Here is a 22,373-nt window from a genome sequence, read left to right as displayed (position 1 = left end):
GTGAAGAACAATGATGTTGATAACTGCCACTATTGCTCTGTAAAAACAATTGTGCAGTTCATCACATTTAATCATCATGTGATGTGGGAGAATGATTTCCTATTCACACATTTAGAAATGGAGGCACAAAAGGAGTTAAATGAATCCTCAAGATCATACAGCCCAGACACCCGATGACAGGGGACTAGATCTCCTAGCCGCAACTCAGTGGCGGAAGCTAAGTCACCAAGACAGATCCCTGCACATTGCACTAAATCAAAAGAGCAGATAAACATGTTTTTAAAATCGATGCAAAGAAGGTTGTAGTATAAATATTCCGATGCTCTTTAGAAGTGAGATTGTGTATCTGGAAAAATTCACCAGCATAGAATGCCTCATAACTCAAAAATGCCAGGGAATCACAATATACTTGCAGAGATGAACCTGTCATTTTCTTCCTTTTATCTCTCTATGGAACAAAGGTTTCCAAGCCTAGATTTTGTCTATTTCAAATGATATGTGATGTTTTCCTGCACATATAATAGTTAACAGAAGTGTTCCTATTTTAACGCTACATCACATATTAACAACCTCTATGTGATGGATTCCACAAATTATGTTAGAAATCGGAAGCCAATAGGGTACATGCTTTCATAATTCCTGTCTCTTTAGCAGAACTTACAGGTTTTTTAAAAAGATGTGTTCTTGTGTGTGTGAAATGTGTGTTCAGAAACTATTTGTCTTACTTATCTAATATTAAATATTAACAATGTACTGCATATTTTTCAAAACAGCATGTCAGTTACTTGCCCAATTTTTAAACCTAAACAGGTAAAATGAGCAGCTCAACAACCCATCTCTAAGCACTGTGTAACGATTTGGGCTATCCTGCTGTATTCATTGTTCTAGGGCTGGTTCCTTAAGAGTTAGAACACCTAAGATAATACAATGTGAGAACACCTAAGAATAATTCTAAGCAAAGGAGCTATATAGCCTTTGGTTTTCTTCTCCTTTTCAGTGCATTTTTAACTTCCATATTGAATGCATGTTAGAAGAGGGACATATAACTTTCTATCACATACTTTATTTTTTTCCTAGTTTCCCCTCTGTGCCATGTGTCTACAGCAAAGATGTACTTTCTTTTTAAGGAAACATTTTTTTAAAGGACTTTAATTATTTGTCAAGGTATTTCCTCTGTCAGTCAGCCAGTATAATGTTTCTTGGTGTTGTCATTTTGTACCTTTGCCCCTTAACCAATGAGAAGCGAAGCGACTCATCTTCATTATGGCAAAGCTACTGAGTAGCAGGCCCTGAACTAGAACTCAAGCCTTCTGATTCTCTGTTCAGTGTATCTGTTACCAGGCCACCTTGACTCTGGCTTATGCTCAGGGAAAATACAGGACTAGTTCCCGGAGTAGGTAGCATAGGTTGCTACCCACTTGGATACTGATAATCTCTACCTTGAATAACAGCCTGAAATTTTCCCCAATATTTCTATTTTTTATCTTGCCCTTTTAACTTTATAAAAATTTCCCCACTAGGAGCTAGGGGATGAAATCAGAGTCCTCAGGGAAAAATCAGTGTCAGGATGCAACTTTATTCATTCATTTATCAACGTTTATTTATTTTGACTAGGGGATAGCATATAAAGAAAATTTTAAAAAAAATGTTTTTCACTAGCTGTTAATTTTTTCATGAGAATAAATATCTTTAAAAGCTAGCTAAATCTAAAATGCCTATTCACTAGAGCTTTCTATATCTAAATTTTTTAAATTACAAGTTTTTTCTTGCTCTTAAATTTTGTGCTTTCATATATTAGAAACTCAAGGCTGAGGTATAATTATAGTGATCCTTCTTGGTTCTGAGCCATAGTTACTGGCTGGTTAGCATGAGTGTCCTTTATATTTTGAACAAACAGGTTGGAGAGACTTTAGTGCTTTCATTTTTCAGGAAAGTGAAGAGCACTCTTCATCTAACTGCCTAAAGACTAAAAACAATTGTACTGAATCACAGAGAAGAAAATCAAAACAATTGCAAAAGTATTCATCTAATTAAATGTATAAACTTAAAAAATGAAGTTTATATTTGCCAATTTGACAAATATGAGAAATAATTAAATTTTAAAAAACTTAAGGTTTTAGTTTTGATCAATTAGAGAAAATGGGAAAATTGGAAACTGGCAGTGAAAGAAAGGTATGTGCGTGCGCGCACACACACACACACACACACACACACACACACACACACATACAGGGGACCCACAGGAGAAAGTCCCTCTGAATCAAAAGAATTACGTGTATCTGAGTTGGCATGAACCTGGCATTCACATGACTGTAGCTATCATCACACCATCCCATATCAGAGCACTTAGCAGGGAAACAGGGCCTCCCTGAACCTTAGTTTCCTCATCTGTATAGCAAGATTGTGGAACTGGGTGACCTTTGACGTCCCTTTCGGCTATAAGTTTCTGCTGTATTAACAATTTTATGTGTCTTTATTTGAATATTTAAACATTTAGAGGTTCTACTCTAAACTGAAAAGGCAGAGTAGCTCAATAAGTATTTATTGGTTGAATAATTAAATTTGGTCATTATTATGTGTGTTAATCAACTCAGCTAACAATATGTGAGTTATTTCAGTTATTTTTCAGCCAAAAATATTTTTTCACATAGGTGACATCTTGTGCTGAAAGCTTTTTGTAGCAAAAATGAGTAAGAAGTAAACTCTGCTTTTACTAATGGGGAATTAGTGTTTGATCTTTTAACAGTGAAGTTTTCAGCATGAGCATTTGAAGAAAGGCTTTGATATTGATTGTGCACTTCAAACTGAAACATGTCTGAACTGAAACTGGGTATTTCCAGAGCTGTCTGTTCTTATTCATTTCTTCTTTCCTTACTCTTTGCTCTGGCATGTAAATATTCTTGTACAGTTCTTCAGGGATCTGCAAACTAGAAAGGCAAAGAGAGCCATACATCTTGTTTACAGCCTTGTCTAATCCTATGTGCAAGAGTAAAATAAAAAGATAAATGTTTTTATTTGACAGGTCTAAAATCTGAAGTTTTTTTTAAACTGATCAAAAACAGCAATAAGACTATGATGATGTTACTTAAGCGTAATGAAAAGATACAGTTTTAGTGTAGTTATTTTGAAATTTTTAACTTTAGGCCATAAATGTTTTCATCTATACCTATTTGTGAGTTTTGCGCTTGAAAGATTATTTTCGAAGCTATTTCATTATATTTTACCACTCTTCTTTCAGCACATTATATTAGTTTTGATTTTTGCTATAAATCTCTATAATGCAGAATCTTTTTGAAGAGTCTTGCTGGCTCACAAGATGTTTGCCCATCCTGATTGGAGAGAGTTATACAGAAATCCTATTTAATTTTAATGGTCATTTTTTTTTTTTAAGAAAATGTCTTCTATTATTAGCATAGATTATATTTTATTAGCTGTCATTTTTCATCGTGCCCTTTTAGCTTTATAAAAATCCTCTCCACCAAATAAAGTGCCAACAAACTTGGAAACTAAGATTGGCTAAGAATCAGGTGGCACATTAACACTTTATAAAACATGGTAATAATTTCACTTTTTTGTCAGTCTCATTTTTGTATTGGCTCTGTGACTTCTGAGTACTACTTTTCCAATGATCAGGTAAAAAGCAGAAATGATCATCCCTGCTCTCCCATTTCATTGGGGAAATTGAGAAGCAGAAGAGTTAAGTGCCTGGTCCAGGCCTCCCACTGAAGCTGAAGTACTAGCATCCACATGCAGGCCTTGAGCTTAGTGCTCCCTCCATCTTGCCTGCCCATTTGAAGGAGCACTGAAGTACCGCTTTAGAGTACCTTCTGTGATCATTTGCTTTTCAGCACATTATCCAAGATGTGCTAGTTAAAACTTAACTGCCCTTTAGAATGATTGGTGACATTTCTGCTTCATTCTTTTAACAATATTAATTTTATAAGCTAGTTTGGAATTTTATTACATACTCACCATTTAGGTAGAAAGATGTTCTCTTTCAGAATCTGAATTCCTCTTCACGTCTAGGAGGAGTAACAAATCAAGCATTAAAAATTAGAACTGATTCAGGCTCACATATAATTTCATTTAAATCTTCAATAGGTGAACTAACGTTTTCATTCAAAACTATTTTGTAATTGTGCCCAAGATTGAGATTCTAGAATACTTGTCCTAGTTTCCTGCAGACTATAGAAACCAGAGGAATAGGATGAAGCATTTTGCAAACACTAGAATGTCAGTGATTTCTCATTACAGTGCCCAGGTATGTTTATTAATCTTAGATCAATTCATCCATTTATTAAACGAACATTCACTCATCCAATTATTAAATGACCATTTACCACTTACTTTGCTGGATACTAGGTGTATATATACCAGTGAACAAGACTAAATCCATGCCCTCAGGAAGCTTACGTCTGGTAGGGTTGTCAAACAATAAACAAGCAAGAAAATAAGATAATTAGGATGTGATAAATAGTGGAATGGAATTTTTTTTTTAAGGTGATATGATAAACAGTAAATGAGAATGGCCAACTTTATGTAGGGTTATTAAGAAAGACCTCTCTAAAAAAGAGAAATTTAAAGAGATTCCTGAAGTTGATAATGACCAGGCATGCAAAGAGCTAGAGAAAGAGCATTGCAGCCAGAGGAATCAGCAAAGGCAAAAACTCTGAGACAGGAAGCACCGCTATTTCCTGTTAACTGAGAATATAAATATCTTCCTACCCGCTACTCACAGATACAGATCTCTACACGTTTCCTTGTGTTAGTCTCTTTTATCTCCAAGTAATTTTCTTTCTAAAGGTAGAGAAAAAGGCCTCCATTTCCCCGTCATTGCCTATTACACGTATTCACCCCAGATTAAGTAATTTTGTATTTAAACTCCTAGATGATTTTTATCTCCAACTCTCATTTGGTCTGTGTTCTAGATATTTATGTGTACATATTATCTTCTTTACGACAGTCGGGGCAGAATCAGTACCTAATTTAACTTTGCATCTTTTGTATCAGCTACACTTAGCATTAGAGGAAATTAAAACTATAAAGAGCTAAGACATATCAATTACCTGTAATAAAATGTCTTTTTAAAACTTCTCCTTTTTCTGTGCCCTAGTAAATAAGTGACGAGAGATAGGACCCGATCTCCTGATTTTCAATCCAAGACTTATTCACCAACAACAGTAGTTCTTCCCCTGGCTTGCACATTGGAATCACCTGACATCACCTGTGATGTTTTAAAATACTCACACGAAAGTCCCAAACCATAGAAATTAGAATTTCAGGAGTGTGACCCAGACATGAGCATTATTTAAATTTCCCCATGTGGTTCTAATATATAACCATAATTGGTAATAAATATCCCACAGCACCATGACCCCTGGACCATTCTCACTTTCCTCGGTAATTTTATTAATATGAGAAAATTTTTTCGTCATATATAAAAAATTTTAAAGTAGAGAAGTGTTAACTGTGAGTTAGTAGTATAATACATTTTGTTTTATTTACAACAGTAGCTTACTTAACTGTTTAACTTTTCAGATATTTCGAAAGAAAGCAGTGGAACTTGGGGTAAAATTGCTACCTGCATTTCATACTCCTTCTGGAATACCTTGGGCACTGCTGAATATTAAAAGGTAAAACTCTTCATTTCTGAAAACATATTTTAAGTTGTAATATTGGAGATTGTGGTCAACAAATACACACTGGATGGATAATTATTTGAATGATGTCAGTGATTGCCACCATGGAGAGTCTTAGCCTTTCTCCTTATGTTGGAAATTTTCAATTTTTCAGTGTTCCATGGCCTTAAATGTGTCCCTGTCATGGGATAACGTGACCCCAATAGCATCATCCAAGCCAAACATGATTTGAGGTTTTCACTATTTCATGGTGATGTTGCATCAGTGAAAAACTGTCTTCTCCGTAGATTCCAAGAGCATCCATTATCTTTAAAATTGTCATCAAAGCATTTCAGAGATAAAACACTTGAACTCATCAGGTCTCCCATGCAACGAGCTGGTGTAGCTGAGATTTGGGAGCACCTGAGGCTGCCCTACCCACCACTACAAGGCGGGAAGGGAACTGCTCCACTGACCCAGATCAAACCAACTGTCTCACACCCTTTGGGTGGAGAACTCCCGGTGTGACAGGTCCATAGGAATGTGGCCCCAAGAAAAACCTGGGCTGAACACACTTTCTGGTATTCTCCTAGGAAATAGTTTGAATGAATTTTCATGATAGCTTGAGCATTTTGTTAATAAACAATTTTGTCTTAAGCTTCCTTCTTAACTCCCTCCCCATAAGTACTTAATTGCATATGTGCCTGTTGGTGGTGGTGGTGGTAGTGGTGATGATGATGTTGATAATGATGATGATGATGACAGGTATTTATCATCATAAAATAGGAAGCTTTATTCTAGGCACTTTACACATATTACCACATTTAATCTTCATAACCTCCAGTAAGGTCAGTACTGTTGTTATCTTCATTTTACTAATAAGGAACTCAAGTCACAGACAGATTAAGTCATTTGCCTAACATTATACTGTATGTAAATGGTAGAACTAGAATATGTACTTAGATATTTATCCACACACTGATGCACAGGCATTGATAAACCTGCTTTCTTGTTTTAGAAATGTCAAGAGGATGTACAGGGTGGTTGGACAAGATTAGTACACATTTCTTCATCATTTATTTTAGTGACGTTCTTTCCTAAAATTAATTACAAAAAATCATCAGTTAAATTCATGTATTATTTTCATTTGTGTGTTATATATGTATACTTTGAATTCATCCTGTATCTGTCTATAATTGTGTGTGCCTACATGTGCATGCGTGTGTGTGTGCGTGCGCATGCATTTGGGGCAGGGGCAGGGGTGCCAAGGCAGTGAGGTGGGGACTGTCCACACTGCTGGTCCATGTGAATTGAGGTAGTTCCAAATTGTATAATGTGACATCTCAGAATCTGTTTTCCCCTTCGGGGGTCCTAAGGCTTTCTCTATGCGCTTGAAGATCATAGTATATGCGGCAGGGTCTTAATCCAGATATGTATCAAAGCTCAGTTTGGAGGCTGCTTGGCATTTGTTTGAGTTTTTTATGTGACTCATGTAGACCACCTATATTACCTTCCATATCTTCATACTTTGTATTCATAGAAACTGACCTAGAAACTCCTCTGTTACCTGAAATAAGATCTGCTTACAAATGTACATTTAACATATTTTCCCCTACCTACCCTCCAAGAAAAATGATACAGGCAGAATAATACATGGAGCTAATTGGTTATCGAGAGACCTGGTTCTAGGTATTTCACAGCTAGTGTAGGTTTGTCTTTAGAGCAATCATTTCAAGTCTCCAGGCTTATTTGTAAATTGGAAGTTAAACCATTTCAATAGTTCTTTTGTGAACATTTTCAAGTTCGCAGGCCACTTCGAAATTGTTGAAACATGACTCTCTCATAAAATGTGTATTTCTGAGTACACATATTTTCACAGAGTTTCCAAAAGTTAACAGTGCCATAGGAGCCCACCTAAGACCGACCTATGGACCCCAGGTTTAAAATACTGTAGCAAGGAGCTAGTTCTTATTGCTTCCTGGCAGGTAATGAAATTAGATAAAGGCCTACTAAAACTAATAGAGGTGTAAGCCTACATCTTGCAAAAATTCAGTCAGTTATTATAAGGTGCTGATATCATTTAATTAGTTCTAGCCTCTCTTGAAATAGCATAAGAAATTAGATTATTTTAAAGCATGCTTTACTTAGTGTTTATTTCTAACAGGCAAAAGGATTTCTCCTTAGTTAAATCTGTCCTTAGTGTACAGAGGAGATATTCGTTGATACCTAAATGAATACTTCTAAAAGCTATTAAATACTGAATCTTCTATTTTCTTTCATATTTATGCCTCTTGAAAATTCATTAACTAAGGCATTCAGATTTTTTATAAAACCTTATTTTGCATTTACAGTATTTTCCAGAGAAGTTTTTGTTTACTTTCAAAGGTTATAGGATAATTGTATATGGTAAAGAATTAATTGCCATTTTATTTATATATTCTCTAATGTTTTCAAATTAAGCTAAAGGAAATTAAGTGACTATCTGACAGGTAATAGAAAAATTTTAATGTCTTCCTAGAATTCTATATGAATTTTTTATTATATATATTATCCATTCTCAATTCCACTTAACTAAATAGCAGTGACTTACCCAAATTTATACAGTAAGCCTTGGCAAAGTAACAGTAATATCAATCTGCTGAAATTCCTCCTATCCCTTAGCCCAATCAGGTACACTCACTCATCAAATCTACTCTCCTTCCAGCTGTGAAGCTGATTTGTCATCTTAAAGAACTTCCTCTAGAAAAAGAAATATTTCATATTTATCTGCAATAATTACATTTCAGAATACACTGTTGATGTCAGCCTGTACATATATGCTGTTTCATATGAATCTGTATATTCTGACACTATGTGTTAGGGGATAAGGGACAGCTGTCATGAAGCTTCTTTTCTAGTTTTTGAAGACTGTCACCAGTAGAAGATTCAAAGGAGAGAGGTAAATGTATGTCTGGCACAAACATATTTTCTTAATTACCTTCTCAGAAGAAAGGAGTGTCTGTAGAAGGATCCCAAAGATTTTAAATAAATAAATAAATAAATAAATAAGAAACATCCTCCTTGAGAATGCTTTTTAGAATAGCTATGTGTTCACTGGTGACCAGCTTTGAAATTCTTGGCAATAATTATTACAGAGAGGTACAGAATATGCTGTCTATAATATAATTCTGCTCTTCTCTCTCAATTTGAGAAATAGTTATGGATGCTGCTCTTTGCACACACCTACATGTTAACAAAAATGTGAATTTATTGGTATTATCTGTTCACATCCCTCTGGTATTCAGGTTATTGTCTAAAGATAATTGATTTTTCTTTTCTTTTAAATAAATAAATAAATAGATAATAGATAGATGAATAAATAGATGATAGATAGATAGATGACAGATAGATAGATAGATAGATAAGCAAGCAAGCATGCAGCCAGCCAGCTAGCCTTATTTGAGTTCCTACTCTGATGAAGTTTCTAATTTAAGTCCTGGGAAGATTGTCTACTTCTCTTCACTTTATTTAAAAAGAAAACAGACATGTTCTTTCCTTCAGGGTATTCACAGCCTGGTTGGTAAAGCAGAATATATATTTTATATGTTATATACTCACTCATGTAATTGACAAATGTAAGAGAGTCTATACCAAGGAGAGATAATAACTTACTGGATTGAATTTAAAGCAAGCAGTATTTTGAGCTGGGGAAGTTTATGCATTTGAAGCCAAAACACCAGTAAGCTAAATTGTATTTGAGTATTTGTGCAAACTGAGACTAGTAGAGAACCTAAATAATTTACTCATATTCTACGTTAGGAATTCTGTCCCAAAGGCTGTTCAGAAAAAAAAAAAAAAAAATAAGGTATTATAATTATCTTTTCTTTCACATCTGTAAAAAAATTCTTACTTCAAGAGCTGCTATATTAAGTTGTAAATTAATCAGAATTGTGGTTTAATAGCAAGTGATAATTTGAACAAATGCCTAGGTGTTATACACAGTACCTGATTAGGTTAACATGATTGCTTCACCAACACAACAGCAGAATGGAAATGCATAACTTAACACCTCTGCTAAAAGAAAACCATTGCCTTTTTAACAGATTAGACTTTGGTGGAACTCAATTTCTCTAATGTGAAAATGTCAAAATTTGATGTCTGATCTTGTTATTACGAGTAGCAAGAGGCCTTATGCATTTTTTCCTTCAACACAAAGAAGAAAAGTCACCTCCATGGCTTATAAAATCAAGCGTTTCACCATTTCCATATTTATAGTGATAACTTGTTAGATTTTGGCCTTTCTAAAGTGTGTTCTTAATTTTAAAAATATAGTTGCTATTCTCATTATTTACTTCTATCACAAAGCATAGAGTCTGGGCATTCCTAATAATTATTCTGTCTTTCTTGATAAATGGGTTAGTTTTATCAATATACTATTTTATCACTTGTTTTTCATTGTGGATTTTTCTGAACCAATACTTTCCTGGTGGTTATATTAGGTTACAGGAACTGTCTACAGGGTGTGCTTTTATTGCACACATTGCGGAGTGTTTTGGGAAATGACTGATCCGCATTCTGGCTCTCATTAGTCAGCAAGGTGATGAATGAGGTACAACTCTCTCACCTGTTTTTATTTCCTGCTATGTAAAGTTTTATTTACTATGTTAATTATCCAACACAAATGCATATTATATCATTAGTTACATTGCAGTTTATATTATTATAGTTAAATTGCAAATTGCTTTACTTTAACTGAAATAGGGCCTTAATTAAGAATAGTACATAACTTAATGTTTTCTAAGTGTGAAAGATTATCTTGTGTGAAACGTATGGTATGTATATTGTAACAAAAGGTAATAGCCCCTTTTTGGATTTCTTAATACTTTAATGATATAAAATGCTTAAATATTAAATTATAGTTGGCTAGTTTTAATAGACACAAAGTATGAAAAACAATGTAATTAGGTTAAATATTGAAAAAATATTTTCTGTATATCTCCATGTGATTTTACTTGACAGATGAAATATAAATTCCTGATCATTAAATTTGCTAACCATTTTATAAAGTATCTTGTTTCAGATTTGAAAGAAGTGTATGTTTTAAAATTAAGCAAAGTATAATTCCATACCTTAACATCATAAACATAATGTAAAAAATATCAAGAAACAAATTTTCCGAACATGAGCAGATCGAAGTTATTTAATAATTTGCTAATATTCTAAGAGGTAAAATAGCCCTTAGTTGCCCTAAAAAATGTTCTGTAGCAGTAATATAGCCTGAATATAAAATCAGAACTGCTTCTTACAATTTTATCTTTTATTACATGTTATGAATCTGTTAAGAATTCCAAGATAAGTTCTGCAAACTTTAGAAAAGTAAAAATTTACACTCTTACCAAGTATTTTAAGCTTACCTGCTTTATGTTTTTTATTTTTTCTGATTGAATATTTTATAATGGGTTTCTCTCTCTTATCTATTTTAATTTATTTGGCTATTTATGCTCTTTTGTAAACAGTAAGAACCATGCTTTAAGGTTTTAATATTGACATTCACAAAGGTATTAATATTAGACATTAGAATATTATTACCATAATTAAAGCTGCTATTTATTACCACTGCCAATATGGCTTTTGGCCTTGGATAATTCACATAACTAAATTTGCCTTTTCATAAGTAAAATTAAAATAACCATAATGTTATCTGTCCTGGTGATCTTATAAGGCTTTTGTGGAAATCTAATGAGTTAATATCTAAAAGATTAATCATTGTGAAGTGTATAAAGTAAATGTAAATTGGAATGATTATTAACTTATGGTCTTGTTCTCAATTTTTGTTGTAGAATATGGTATACGATAAAATAGTATATAGCCAAAACTAACTTGGTTCTGATGTCTTTTTATGGTAATCTTCAGTTTTTAAGCCACTCGGGGCTTCCAACCCATTCTCAAGCTCAAGGCTCATTCTCTTAGGTCAGGAAGGGAGATAGTATTGGTAGAAGTAGCTGGAAATATGGAGAGAACATCTCCGTGTAGTCCAGGGTAGCTGTGGTTTCCTGGTCAAACATTTATTACGTTTTCAATTATTTTGGAATCAATCTGTAGGGTCAAAACAATTTCCTCTCTCAAATTATACTTATTATTGAATTATCTCCTCTAGAAATAAGAACTGTTTAATCCATAAGATTTAAGCAGTGCAAGGCAATAAAATACAATGTTCTTTCCCCAAGTCCCACATACTAGCTAGTGCTTACTTAGTCTATGAAAGGTATGTGTATTCTTGCTATAAACATCCTCATTTTATTAACAGTTCCTAGGCTGTCCTACTTCTATTAAGGGCCTGACTTCTGTGGTTATTTAGTTTCTATCAGTGATGCTCAACCTTCCCAATCTGTTTCAGTTGGTTTGAAGTAAGGTCCTGGTATTATTTGAAGTCTCTTCAGGGCATTCTAATATTCAACTGAGGTTGCGAATCCCTACTTTATGTGCCTAGTATTTATATCCTGATGATAGCTTCATTTCTCTTCTCTGTTACCCTTGAAAACTTTTCCCTGCCGATTCATCATCAACTTATTGAAATATAGGATATTAGAAAATTGGCTTGAAAATTCTCAGTTTTAGTAGAACAGTGGTTCTGGAACTTTAGAGTATATGAGAATTGCCTGGAGGTCTTATTAAAACACATATTGCTGGGCCCCACCCACAGAGTTTTGGACTTATCAAGATTTTGGTAAGGCTTGAGAATTTGCATTTCAAACTGAATCCAGGCTGATGCTGCTGGTCCAAGGACTACGCTTTCAGACTATTATAATATGAGAAGCGACTGAGCCATCAGAGCTGTTCAAGTTCTTAAATCTTACAGCTGCTCAGTGAGGCTACCAAACCCAAATATCCACAAAAAGGGAGAGTGTTGTTTCTCTGATTAAATTACTTTTGTTATCCAACATTTTCACTTAACTCTAAGCAGTTAATATTGCTTCTTCTGGAAAGCAGCTAATTCCAGACACTAATTACCCCAAAAGAGTTTACAATGTCCTTTTTGCCCTTGCATTTTTATTATTTTTTAATTCAATAAGAGTAGAACTTGAACTTTGGGACATTTTAGCACAGAGAGAGGAAAAAAAGGCATTTTGAATTAAGGACTAAAGGGTAACTGTTTAAAAGGAGAGCCATTTTTACAAAGCCATTATTGTGGCTTTAGGCAAAGTGACTTTATTAGAAGCAGCTGGTACCCTGGCCCTGTACCTGAGGGCATTCCAAGGCCAAAGAAAAGAGGTAGTGATTATCTTCCTATCAGAGGAGAGAGAACCTAGGCTTCTTCGGGATCATTTAACCTTCTCACCAAGCTTCAGATCTCTCTTTCTATGCCAGACATGCAATAGCTTGACAAAACTAAAGACATTTATTTAATACAAGTGGACAAGAAGAGTGACAACAATTTAAATGTACTTTGTATATAGCCTCCTCTGTTAAGACTCAAGGAACAAACAATTCTGAACGAAGGATGCTTTGCTGTTTCTTAGTCCTGTATTATGAGACGGTAAGAGTTTGAAGAGCCCAGGGATGCCTGAACTGTTGTTCTCTGTCTTCCCACTCCCCTGGTCATAATTTAAGTTAATGCCCAGGTAAATGGGTTGGGGGGGGGGGGTCTTTTAATCCTGGGAGGATGGAACATACCATACCTGTCTTTGAACACAGACTCTAGCAGTCAGTACTTCACCACACCACCCCTCCTTCTTTCTTCACAAATTCTCATTTGCCACAGACCACTTCTACTGGTGCTGCTGCTAGGGTGATGGGAAAAAAAAAAATGATGTGTGAATGAAATAAACTGGCTGAGGTTTCACTCACCCATATATTAGATGTTGAAAAAACGCTGTTTCGTACTTCCATAAGGTTCCGCATTTTAAGTCTAAATTGCAGCATATGAATAATGAAAGTGCAGAAGTTTATCAAAGATTATGTCTAGACAATTTAGAGACAGTCTATCCCAAGAGAATTGTTTGCATCCCTTAAAAAATGACTTGTGGTACGCAGGAAGTCTGTTAGGGGGCCTTCCTCACTCTTCAGTTTTTGGTAGCTAGCCTTGGTACGAGATTCATGAGACTGGATTGTTAACTATGACCACTGCTTTCCCCACAGCATGGTTTCCCATGGTTTAAGCAGTTAACTCACCGTGAAAATTTTGTTTAAGGACAATTATAGTTATTTGAATGCAACAAACTCAAAGTGGCTTTCATCTCAGGTTTTTCAAGTGCACAGAACTAGTGTTTTACAGATTCAGCTTTGTTCACATTATTCACACAATTGGTGGCAAATCAGCCTTGGCAATTTGAAATGTATTCTGTGTATAGAACTTAGATTAAGAACAAGTCAGAACACATAATTCATACAGTGCTTTTACAGGTCAGCAGTGGAACAGTCTTTTCAAGGAACTTGCTGTCCCAGGTTTTTAATGAAACAGTAATCAATTTTCCTGTGATTAATCTCAAGACTGGGCTTATTTTGTTAGTGTGGGGACAAACCTTTTAAATATCTAATTAATAAAGTTCAATTTCAAAGTTTATGAAATCATTTGAATGTTTGAAAATCAGCCTGGAATCAAGACATTTTCTCAGCCCTTGTAATTTTTATTCTATGTAAATGTTCAACTAGCTACATTGCATCTTTGAGTGGGAATGGGAAGGTCAATATAAAATATTTATACTACAGGCAATAATTTTTAGGGACCTCATAATCTCAGTGGGTACATTAACTACTCTATGTTTCCTATTTTGCAGTAATACTATAGTTGATCTGTTTTGAAAAATGGGGTGAACAATAATTGATTGCAGTCTTTTATTAACTGGAAAAAGAAAAGTGATGGAGCAATAGTAAGAATTAATTGTAATTTATTAATCTGGAAATTAATGTGCAGCTGGGCATGAGTACAGGCAGTGCAATTTGGTGATTTAGCAATCACGACAAATTATCTTCATCTGTAAGGTGGAGCGTTGCTGGCTTTTCTTTATTTGATTTTTGGTAACAGACCTAGTTTCAGGAAGACTTTGTATGAATGCTTATGTTGCCCCTTTATCCTGGAAATGTCAATGGAGTTTAGCACTATTAATTAAATCTCTCTTTCCTCCTTTGTCATGTCATGCTATAGTTTTTATAGAACATTTATATAAAACAGTGATTACTGGTAATTGACCTGCATATGTTGAATAATCTTAAGATGCTACTGAGAGTTTAATGTACCTTGTAAATTGAGAGGCTTCCAATTAAATCGAGTTCTTAAGATAATCACTTTCAAAACTAATCAAGTAATAGGACATTAGTAAAGCTCTTATTGACTTAATTGTGACAAATTAATAAACAGACCCAGTGCAATTACTATAATGACTTTATTAGTGAACAGTTTTCCAAAATTTAAGCATAAATCTATTCTACCCCCCAGAAGTACAATAAAAATTACATAAGTCATTTTAAGATGGATATCATTTCTAATAGTTATATGTGAGTACGTTGTACAAATAGCATAGATTTTTTGTTTCTATTTAAATGTGATTACATTTATTTCAAAGGTCAGTGAATCTATTTGCTAAGCTTTTAAAGCATATGATTTTATAAGAGATCTTCTTTATGCTTTGGTCAAAACTATTACACATTCTTGTGTTCTGTCATCTCTCCTTTTCTGTGCATGTGCCCTTGGGTTGATGCCCTCTCTCCTCCGAAAGCTCTGGGATGTCCTGTTCCACACTCTCTGTCCCAAAGAGCTGTCAGCATACTGCTTCTGTATACTGCTTCTGCAAATGGACCTTGAAAAACAAATGAACTATGCATTACAGATTTGCAATAACTTTTTAATGTCTGATAATGCCAACTCCTATAATTTTGTTAATTATGTTTAAGAAAATGGCAGCAGAAAGGATAAGAATGTAAGTCAAGCTTCCACTACTTAAAGAATATTTTGACAAATATATATATAAACACATCCAACTACATATTTAAGATTTTGTGTTTTGATAAGTATAACTATTAAAAATAATATGATCACATATCTTCTTTCTCTAAGCTTTTTTTCTCATTTTTTAAAAGTGAGATTAATAAATAGTGTCAGTTTTACAGGGATAATATTCACAACAAGACCTAGATATTCAAGAAATCTGGGGTCTTTATATGTAAAAGAATAGATCACTGTGGAATTTCAGCATCCTGAAATTATGGTAGCCATCCCTACAACCTATTTTTAAGTTAGACCTTAGGAAGAATGGACTTTCAGCTAAAGCAGGGTGTGTGTGTGTGTGTGTGTGTGTGTGTGTGTGTGTGATGTATACACTCATCTGTAATTCTAGGAAGCCTCCCATGTGTTCAGTTTAGAACACATAGTCTTCCTCAAACAAGGGAAGCATTATAGAGTACTCATAGTAATTGTCATCATCTGGGACAACAAAGGGAAGTACACAATGGAACTGCCCAGCTGAAGAAGGGTTATTTATAAATTATTGGAATACCCTTAAATAAGGACTGCAATAAGGACTAAAATTGTGGCAATTTCATTAATTATGAGGTATTTAAATTTATGGTTCTTGAATTTAACAGGAAAAATTAATATTAACTCTATATAAATGTAGCCCTTCTTGCCATTTATTTACATGCAATTACTGTAGCTAGTTGCACAATGGAATTCGCACCTCATAATTATATTAGGGCCATAAGCCTGTGTTTTTTAAACTCTTTTGCTCACTTATCAATAAAATATTTTGAGCACTAACCCCAGAACATATATTTGTATTTACAAATTAAATGTACATGTACCACTGTTTTAAAAACACTCAAAAATAAATTGGAAAAGAATAAGATATAGATGAGAAAATAAAAAATTTTATTAAGAGCAGATGAATGATATTTGTAGTGAGAGCAATGTGATTCATATTTTTTTTTATCTCAGTTTAATGCTTGTGATTAAATGAGTGATTCGAAGGTCTTGTTATATGTTGTCTATTTCAAAACTTGGATTTAACTCTGTCCAGGTGGAAAAGATAGGAAGTTGTTTTGATGAGAGAAGTGTAGTATTGGATGACCTTCCGAAAGCATGATCTTTGTTTTAAAACCCATCCTTTACTTATGCAAAGGATATTATTGTAATGCTGCTAGAAAATTTAAATTTTCCTGATATCATCATTTGTTCTTGCACACTTATAGAAAGATAGACAATCTCTGGAACTCCTCCTTTGAAAGATTTTAAAGCAGGATACAAATTACTATTGTCAATACAAATATGAGTTTTAGAGGTGAACCTTTCACAAATATTTTCATAAGCATCTGATTTCAAAGTGATCTTTCCTTAGAGATTTTTCAAATTCAGATTTTTTATTCATGTCACTTTTTATCTTCAAGTGATAGATTAAGTGTGTTGTTTTCTTCCTATTTCTTTTCTTCTTTTTAAATTATCTGGTAGGTAGCATACTGCTGACAACCACTTGTCCCAGAAAACATCAGCAAATAGGGACACATTCTTTTTGTGAAATGTCAGCTCTTGATTAAATATTTTGTCTCAAGACAATCAGAAAAATCTCTCTTGGGGCAAAATATTTTCATTGTCACTCTGCTCCTCTTTGCAAAATATTATAATATTGTAATTCTTCTACTGTGTAAAGGCCTTGGATTTTTGAATTAACCATATCAGTGACATTCTGTAGCTCATAAACTGCAATATGGTCAGTTCTCTGTATCTGCGGGTTCTGCATGTGTGGATTCAACTAACCACAGAGCAAAAATATTCAAAATATCGAACATTACATTGTACTGTGTAGTTAGGCCTGTGATGGTTGCATATGTACTAAAAATGTACAGACTTTATTTCTTGTCATTATTCTCTCAGCTGTATAGTATAACAACTATTTACATAGCATTTTTATTTTATTAGGTAGATAAGTAATCTAGAGGTGATTTAAATATACAGAAGGATGTACAAAGGTTATATGCAAATACTACTCCGTTTTATGTAAAGGACTTGAGCATTCCTAGGTTTTCATGTCTGAGGGAGGTCCTTGAACCAATTTCCCATGAAGATTGAGAGGCAACGACTATACACCAAAAGTCACTGAGAAAAGAAGAGCAAGGAAAATCCCGTTGCTGATCTCTCATCATTGTGTTGTAGTCCCTATAAGGATCTCTGGCTGTCTTTTATATGAAACCTTTCACATAAGCACCAAGGGAGGAGAGTAGTGTACATCTAAATATTTAATTTAATAAAGCTTTTTTCTTTTAGATAAAATATTTAGAAATAGTAGCTTTGATAGTTTCTTCCTGCTCTCTAATTAAGAGTCTTGCATTCTGCCTCAAAGGCTGCTGCCATAAACAATACATATCTAACTGTCACTTACCTTTATTGAGGCCAGACAAATGTCTTATCATTTGGCAGTTTATAATGGACATATTGTCTTATTATGTTATGTGAACTTTGATCCTTTTTAGATTACTCTTAAGAATATTTTTTAAATTTGTTTCAGTGGAAGTTCTAAATTTGTTTGAACCAGATCTAAATATTATAAGACTAAATAATTTTGTGGCACATCCTTCTTTATTTGTGCTAAGTTTTTCCACTTGAAAATGCGTCAGTTATGGAAGTGTGCCTGAAAAGGTTTTTAATTCGATCAAGAACTTTTCTTAGGTGAATTATTGGTTTTAATATGCAATAGGTCAGAGTGTGCTTAAAGATAAGCAACAAAATAGCTGAGTATGGCAGTCTATACTGGAAGATTGATAGTTTAAAATGAACAACATATTTAGTATTGGAATTCAAAATCTTTACTATAAATTTGAAGGACTTCAAATTATAGAATTTACCAATCTGAGTTTCTGAGGTGTGTGACTAAGAGAGTGTTGATTTCATATTTATATTTGAGAAAGTATCAAAAGTATCAAAAACTGAAAATTATAAAGTAAATATAAGCTTTAATAAAATAATCTATAGAAATAATAAATTTGCTTTTCAAGTTTTTCTAAAGACAGTAAAGCCTAGGTCTCTTTTCAAACTAAAGATGCTACAAAATATAGTATTATTACATTGAACCTAAAGGAAAAGAATGTGAAGGGGAGGCTATGGGAAGCAAGAGAAAGTATGAGTGTATGAGCTATAGGGAGCCCGACAAGCTACTTTATTAATGCCCTATGCTTCTACAATTCTCTGGAGTCTATAAAGGAGTTCTAAATATATGTATATTTTTAAAGTTTGATTAATTTGATTTAGTCTAGTCTAGCACAGACATAAGTATCCAATTCTGTAATTCAAATTTTTAAAAATAGTTTGGAACCATTGGAACTAAAAGAAATAATTTTATGCTTTTAAATTTCCTGATACATAGTGGAAAAATAGGGGGAAAAAAAACTGTCCTAATATTTTACTGCCTCTATAGGATAGCTATGTTTGTCTTTTTGTACTATATTGATTATTAAGCACCTCCAGGTTATTATTTAAAAAATTTCAGAGGGTCTGGTAGAATTTCACATAACTCCCAGAACTAAATTTCACTAGTAACCCTAGAGTTTGATATATACAAAAACCTTTTGTTAAACTCACTTTCGCTAAGGATAAAAATAATGTCAATAAATACGATCACCTTTCTAAAGGGTTAAAATAGAAATATATATTCATATATTTATCTAGATATAAGAGCTGAGATTATGCAAATCTTTCCTTCACCTTCTCTTTTAGAATAAAGAAACTGAATGCTTGTAAACCTTGTTTGTTAGAACCAATTTTTTCTTCCTGCCATCTTAGTGACTCCTCTACTTCTGTTCCTTCTCCTTATCTTTGTGGTGATGTGATCAAAATGTAAAACTGTATTCAATAAGAGTCTTAGTGAATTAGGAAGAATGAATACATTTGTGTGTAGTTCAGTCACTTCACTCACATTTTCTTCAGTACGTTGGCCCAGCCCTCAGCATAGTGAGAGAGGACTTTCGGCCTCTCTCCCGCTTTGTATTGACTCTTGAAGACATCGGTCCTTCTCTCTTCATCTTCTACACAATCTGCTCATCAACACCTCACTCATCCTCCCCACTCTGTAGAGATGTAAAGATATTTTCCTGGGAGCCTTCTCTAGATTTTTTTTTTTTTATCTGGGTATTCTGTTATGTTCTAAATTTGTACCTGAATCACCTCCCGTTCTTTCCTCTTTTCCCAGAGAGGAGCATCTAAAGCCAAAACTTGTGCTCTTGAACACACTCACTTGTCATTTTTCAGGCCCTCATCATCACTTACGTCAGCCATAGCAATAACATTTAATAGATTTTCCTGCTGCCAGTTTCTCAAGGCATTTTCCAAAGTTCCACACTGTTGAATGTTTATAAAATGGAAATTTTATTATGTCACTTCCTTGTATTTTCTCCTTTTTGTGGTTATTCATTACCTTAACTATAAAATCAAAATTAGCCAGGCAAAAAGGTGCTCTGTAATTTATATTTCTGTTATACGAATCTCTACAATGTCTCGATTTTGTCATAGTTTCTCTTTCCTCCCTGTGCTTCCATTATTTTTTCTGTCTGGAACAAGCTTCCCCTTCTCCCTTCCCCTTCAAAACACAGCATGGGCATCTCCACTCCAAGGAGCTTTATTCACCTCCACCTTCATCTGCAGTGCTGCCCTAGTGTGTTCAGCACCCTTGCTGCCCTGATGGAGTGGCCATACTGGTCAGTATCCAGGCTGGGAATGCTCTTTAAGTGGCAGATGAATGGCAAATTTCCAGGTCCTTCAGGGCACAGATGAAGATGCCCAGAAGATGTTGGGAAACATTGTTACTTTTAAGCAAGCAGTAAAGACTCTGCCTGTGGGCAAGAAAGGATGTTAGACACACATTTTGGTGTGATCCTGGCTACATGACACAGGCAGCTTATATGGCTTCATGGAAGCACTTGCCTGGGGAGTTGCTAATATCATTTCTGCCTTCCAGTCTTTATTGCCTACATGTAGGTAGGTGTAGGTATATAAGAGTGAATAAACAAGTGAAGCTCTCTGGCTCCATTGCCTCTTTCAAACTCTTTGCATGCAAACACATCTGGAGTCCCCTACATTTTAAAAGGCATTAGCCACTTCTTAATCTCTAGTCCGGTGTCCCTGTATAATTTAACCCCTATATTCTACTGAGTGCCAGATAGCTCCTAAATTTAACCTGTGGAAAGCCATCTGCATTATTTTAATCGAAACCAGTTTCCCTTCCAGACTGACCTTCTGTTATACCAGTAACCTCAGTTCAAATATCCTAAGGTCATCTTTAAATACTTTACCCTGACAGCTAGTTTGTCATAAAATACTATCTACTTTATTTTTGACATCTTTCACAGCCAGATTTTTTTCCCATTCTCATTCTGTCACCCCTTTCTAGGCCCTTCATCAGTTCAGTTCTGGGCTAGAGCAATAGCTTTGGAATAATCTCTCTACTGTCAATTTCTCTTTCAACCAGTTTGATGGTGCATATATGTATACACACATATACATATATACATGCATACATATATACATACACACACATACACACATTCACACACACATATTCACATGCACATATATCACAGCTAGAGTCATCTTTTTAAAACATATTATTCTTCTGCTCTGCGTACCTTCTGTCTTTGGTAAAAAATCTTTAATAGCTTCCCAAAAGCTGTAGGGTTTTTCTTCAAATAGGCAGTGTACTCTCAAACCTGACCGTCCATGCATGTATAGCCCCTTTGCCTAGAAAGGCCCTCTCACCCTCACAAAACTGTTCTTTTTAAAGGTTCAATTGTGTTACATGTTCCGTGAAAGATTTCTTCAATTTCTTTCTCTCTGTCTTGTCCCTTCCCCACCCTGGACTAGTTCACTCATCTTTCTTTCTTTGTTCTCCTAACACTTCCTTTTTTCTTGCAGATGTAAACTATACCACTGAGTGGTGGGATTTCCAAAAGTTCTGCATGACTATGTATATTGAATTCATGGAGTGAATTAAACATTATTTTTTCCACTAAAACAAAAATGATACATTGGGGTTTAAGTAGAAATTGTATCTTTTTGGCAAATCTCCATTATGTAAATATGGCATTAATTATTTTGTGAAAAGCAATGTAGGCATCTTTTCACACGTAGTAGTTCATCATTTTCTATTCTTTTGTTTTTATAGCTAGATAAGAGACTGAGACATCCCCATTATCTAAACCTTAAAAACAGTGTACCAAGTCCAATGATTTATCTAAATACTGTTTAGATTCTCTTATTCTGGCAAGATAAGAAAACAAGACTTCCAAACATATGAATCATAAGAAAGATTTAAATTATATCTGGATACTTTAAGGGTTGAAAAAAGATGTTTTGTTCAGGGAGGCTGATTTTAAAATTAGAGATACCACGTTAAGAAAACACTCTTCATATTTTAATTAGAGGATGGGGCAGATTAAGCTCTATTGAGAATGGGTACACATAAATCTTTGGTCCAATATATCTGGAATGATAAAAGTATAATATCACAGGGCAGCATGGCAAATATTCCTCATTAACAACCAGCCAACTGCCCAGATAGTGCATTTCTCTTGCCTTTGCCCCTTGTACTCTGGATAAATTCCTTTGTGTGAAAAATTTTAGGACTCAAAAATATAGTTTTAACACTTTCCCTCAGCACTTTGATAAGTGATTTCAGGGGTTAATAACAGAGTAAAAGAGTGTTAGTAATGCTTCAGCTAGATAGGGAAGCACCTACCCATGTAGAGTGAACACAGAGTGGTGTAGTCAGCAGGACAGTGTGGTCCAGGATGTGTTCTTGC

General features: G+C 34.4%; 1 protein-coding gene across 1 annotated transcript in view; it reads left to right on the top strand.

Moving 5' to 3' along the window:
* The window catches only part of MAN1A1 (mannosidase alpha class 1A member 1), a 142,811-nt gene that overhangs the window by 77,969 nt on the left and 42,469 nt on the right, over window positions 1-22,373 (top strand). Inside the window, exon 6 of the mRNA XM_016153805.2 lies at window positions 5,539-5,633. Within this exon, the coding sequence (XP_016009291.1) occupies window positions 5,539-5,633 (95 nt within the window). The remainder of the gene's footprint in view (window positions 1-5,538; window positions 5,634-22,373) is intronic.

Source organism: Rousettus aegyptiacus, unplaced genomic scaffold (genome assembly GCF_014176215.1).
Source record: "Rousettus aegyptiacus isolate mRouAeg1 unplaced genomic scaffold, mRouAeg1.p scaffold_m13_p_1, whole genome shotgun sequence".
Lineage (NCBI taxonomy): Eukaryota > Metazoa > Chordata > Mammalia > Chiroptera > Pteropodidae > Rousettus > Rousettus aegyptiacus.
Note: the sequence above shows the minus strand (reverse complement) of the source record. Positions and strands in the feature narration are given on the sequence as shown.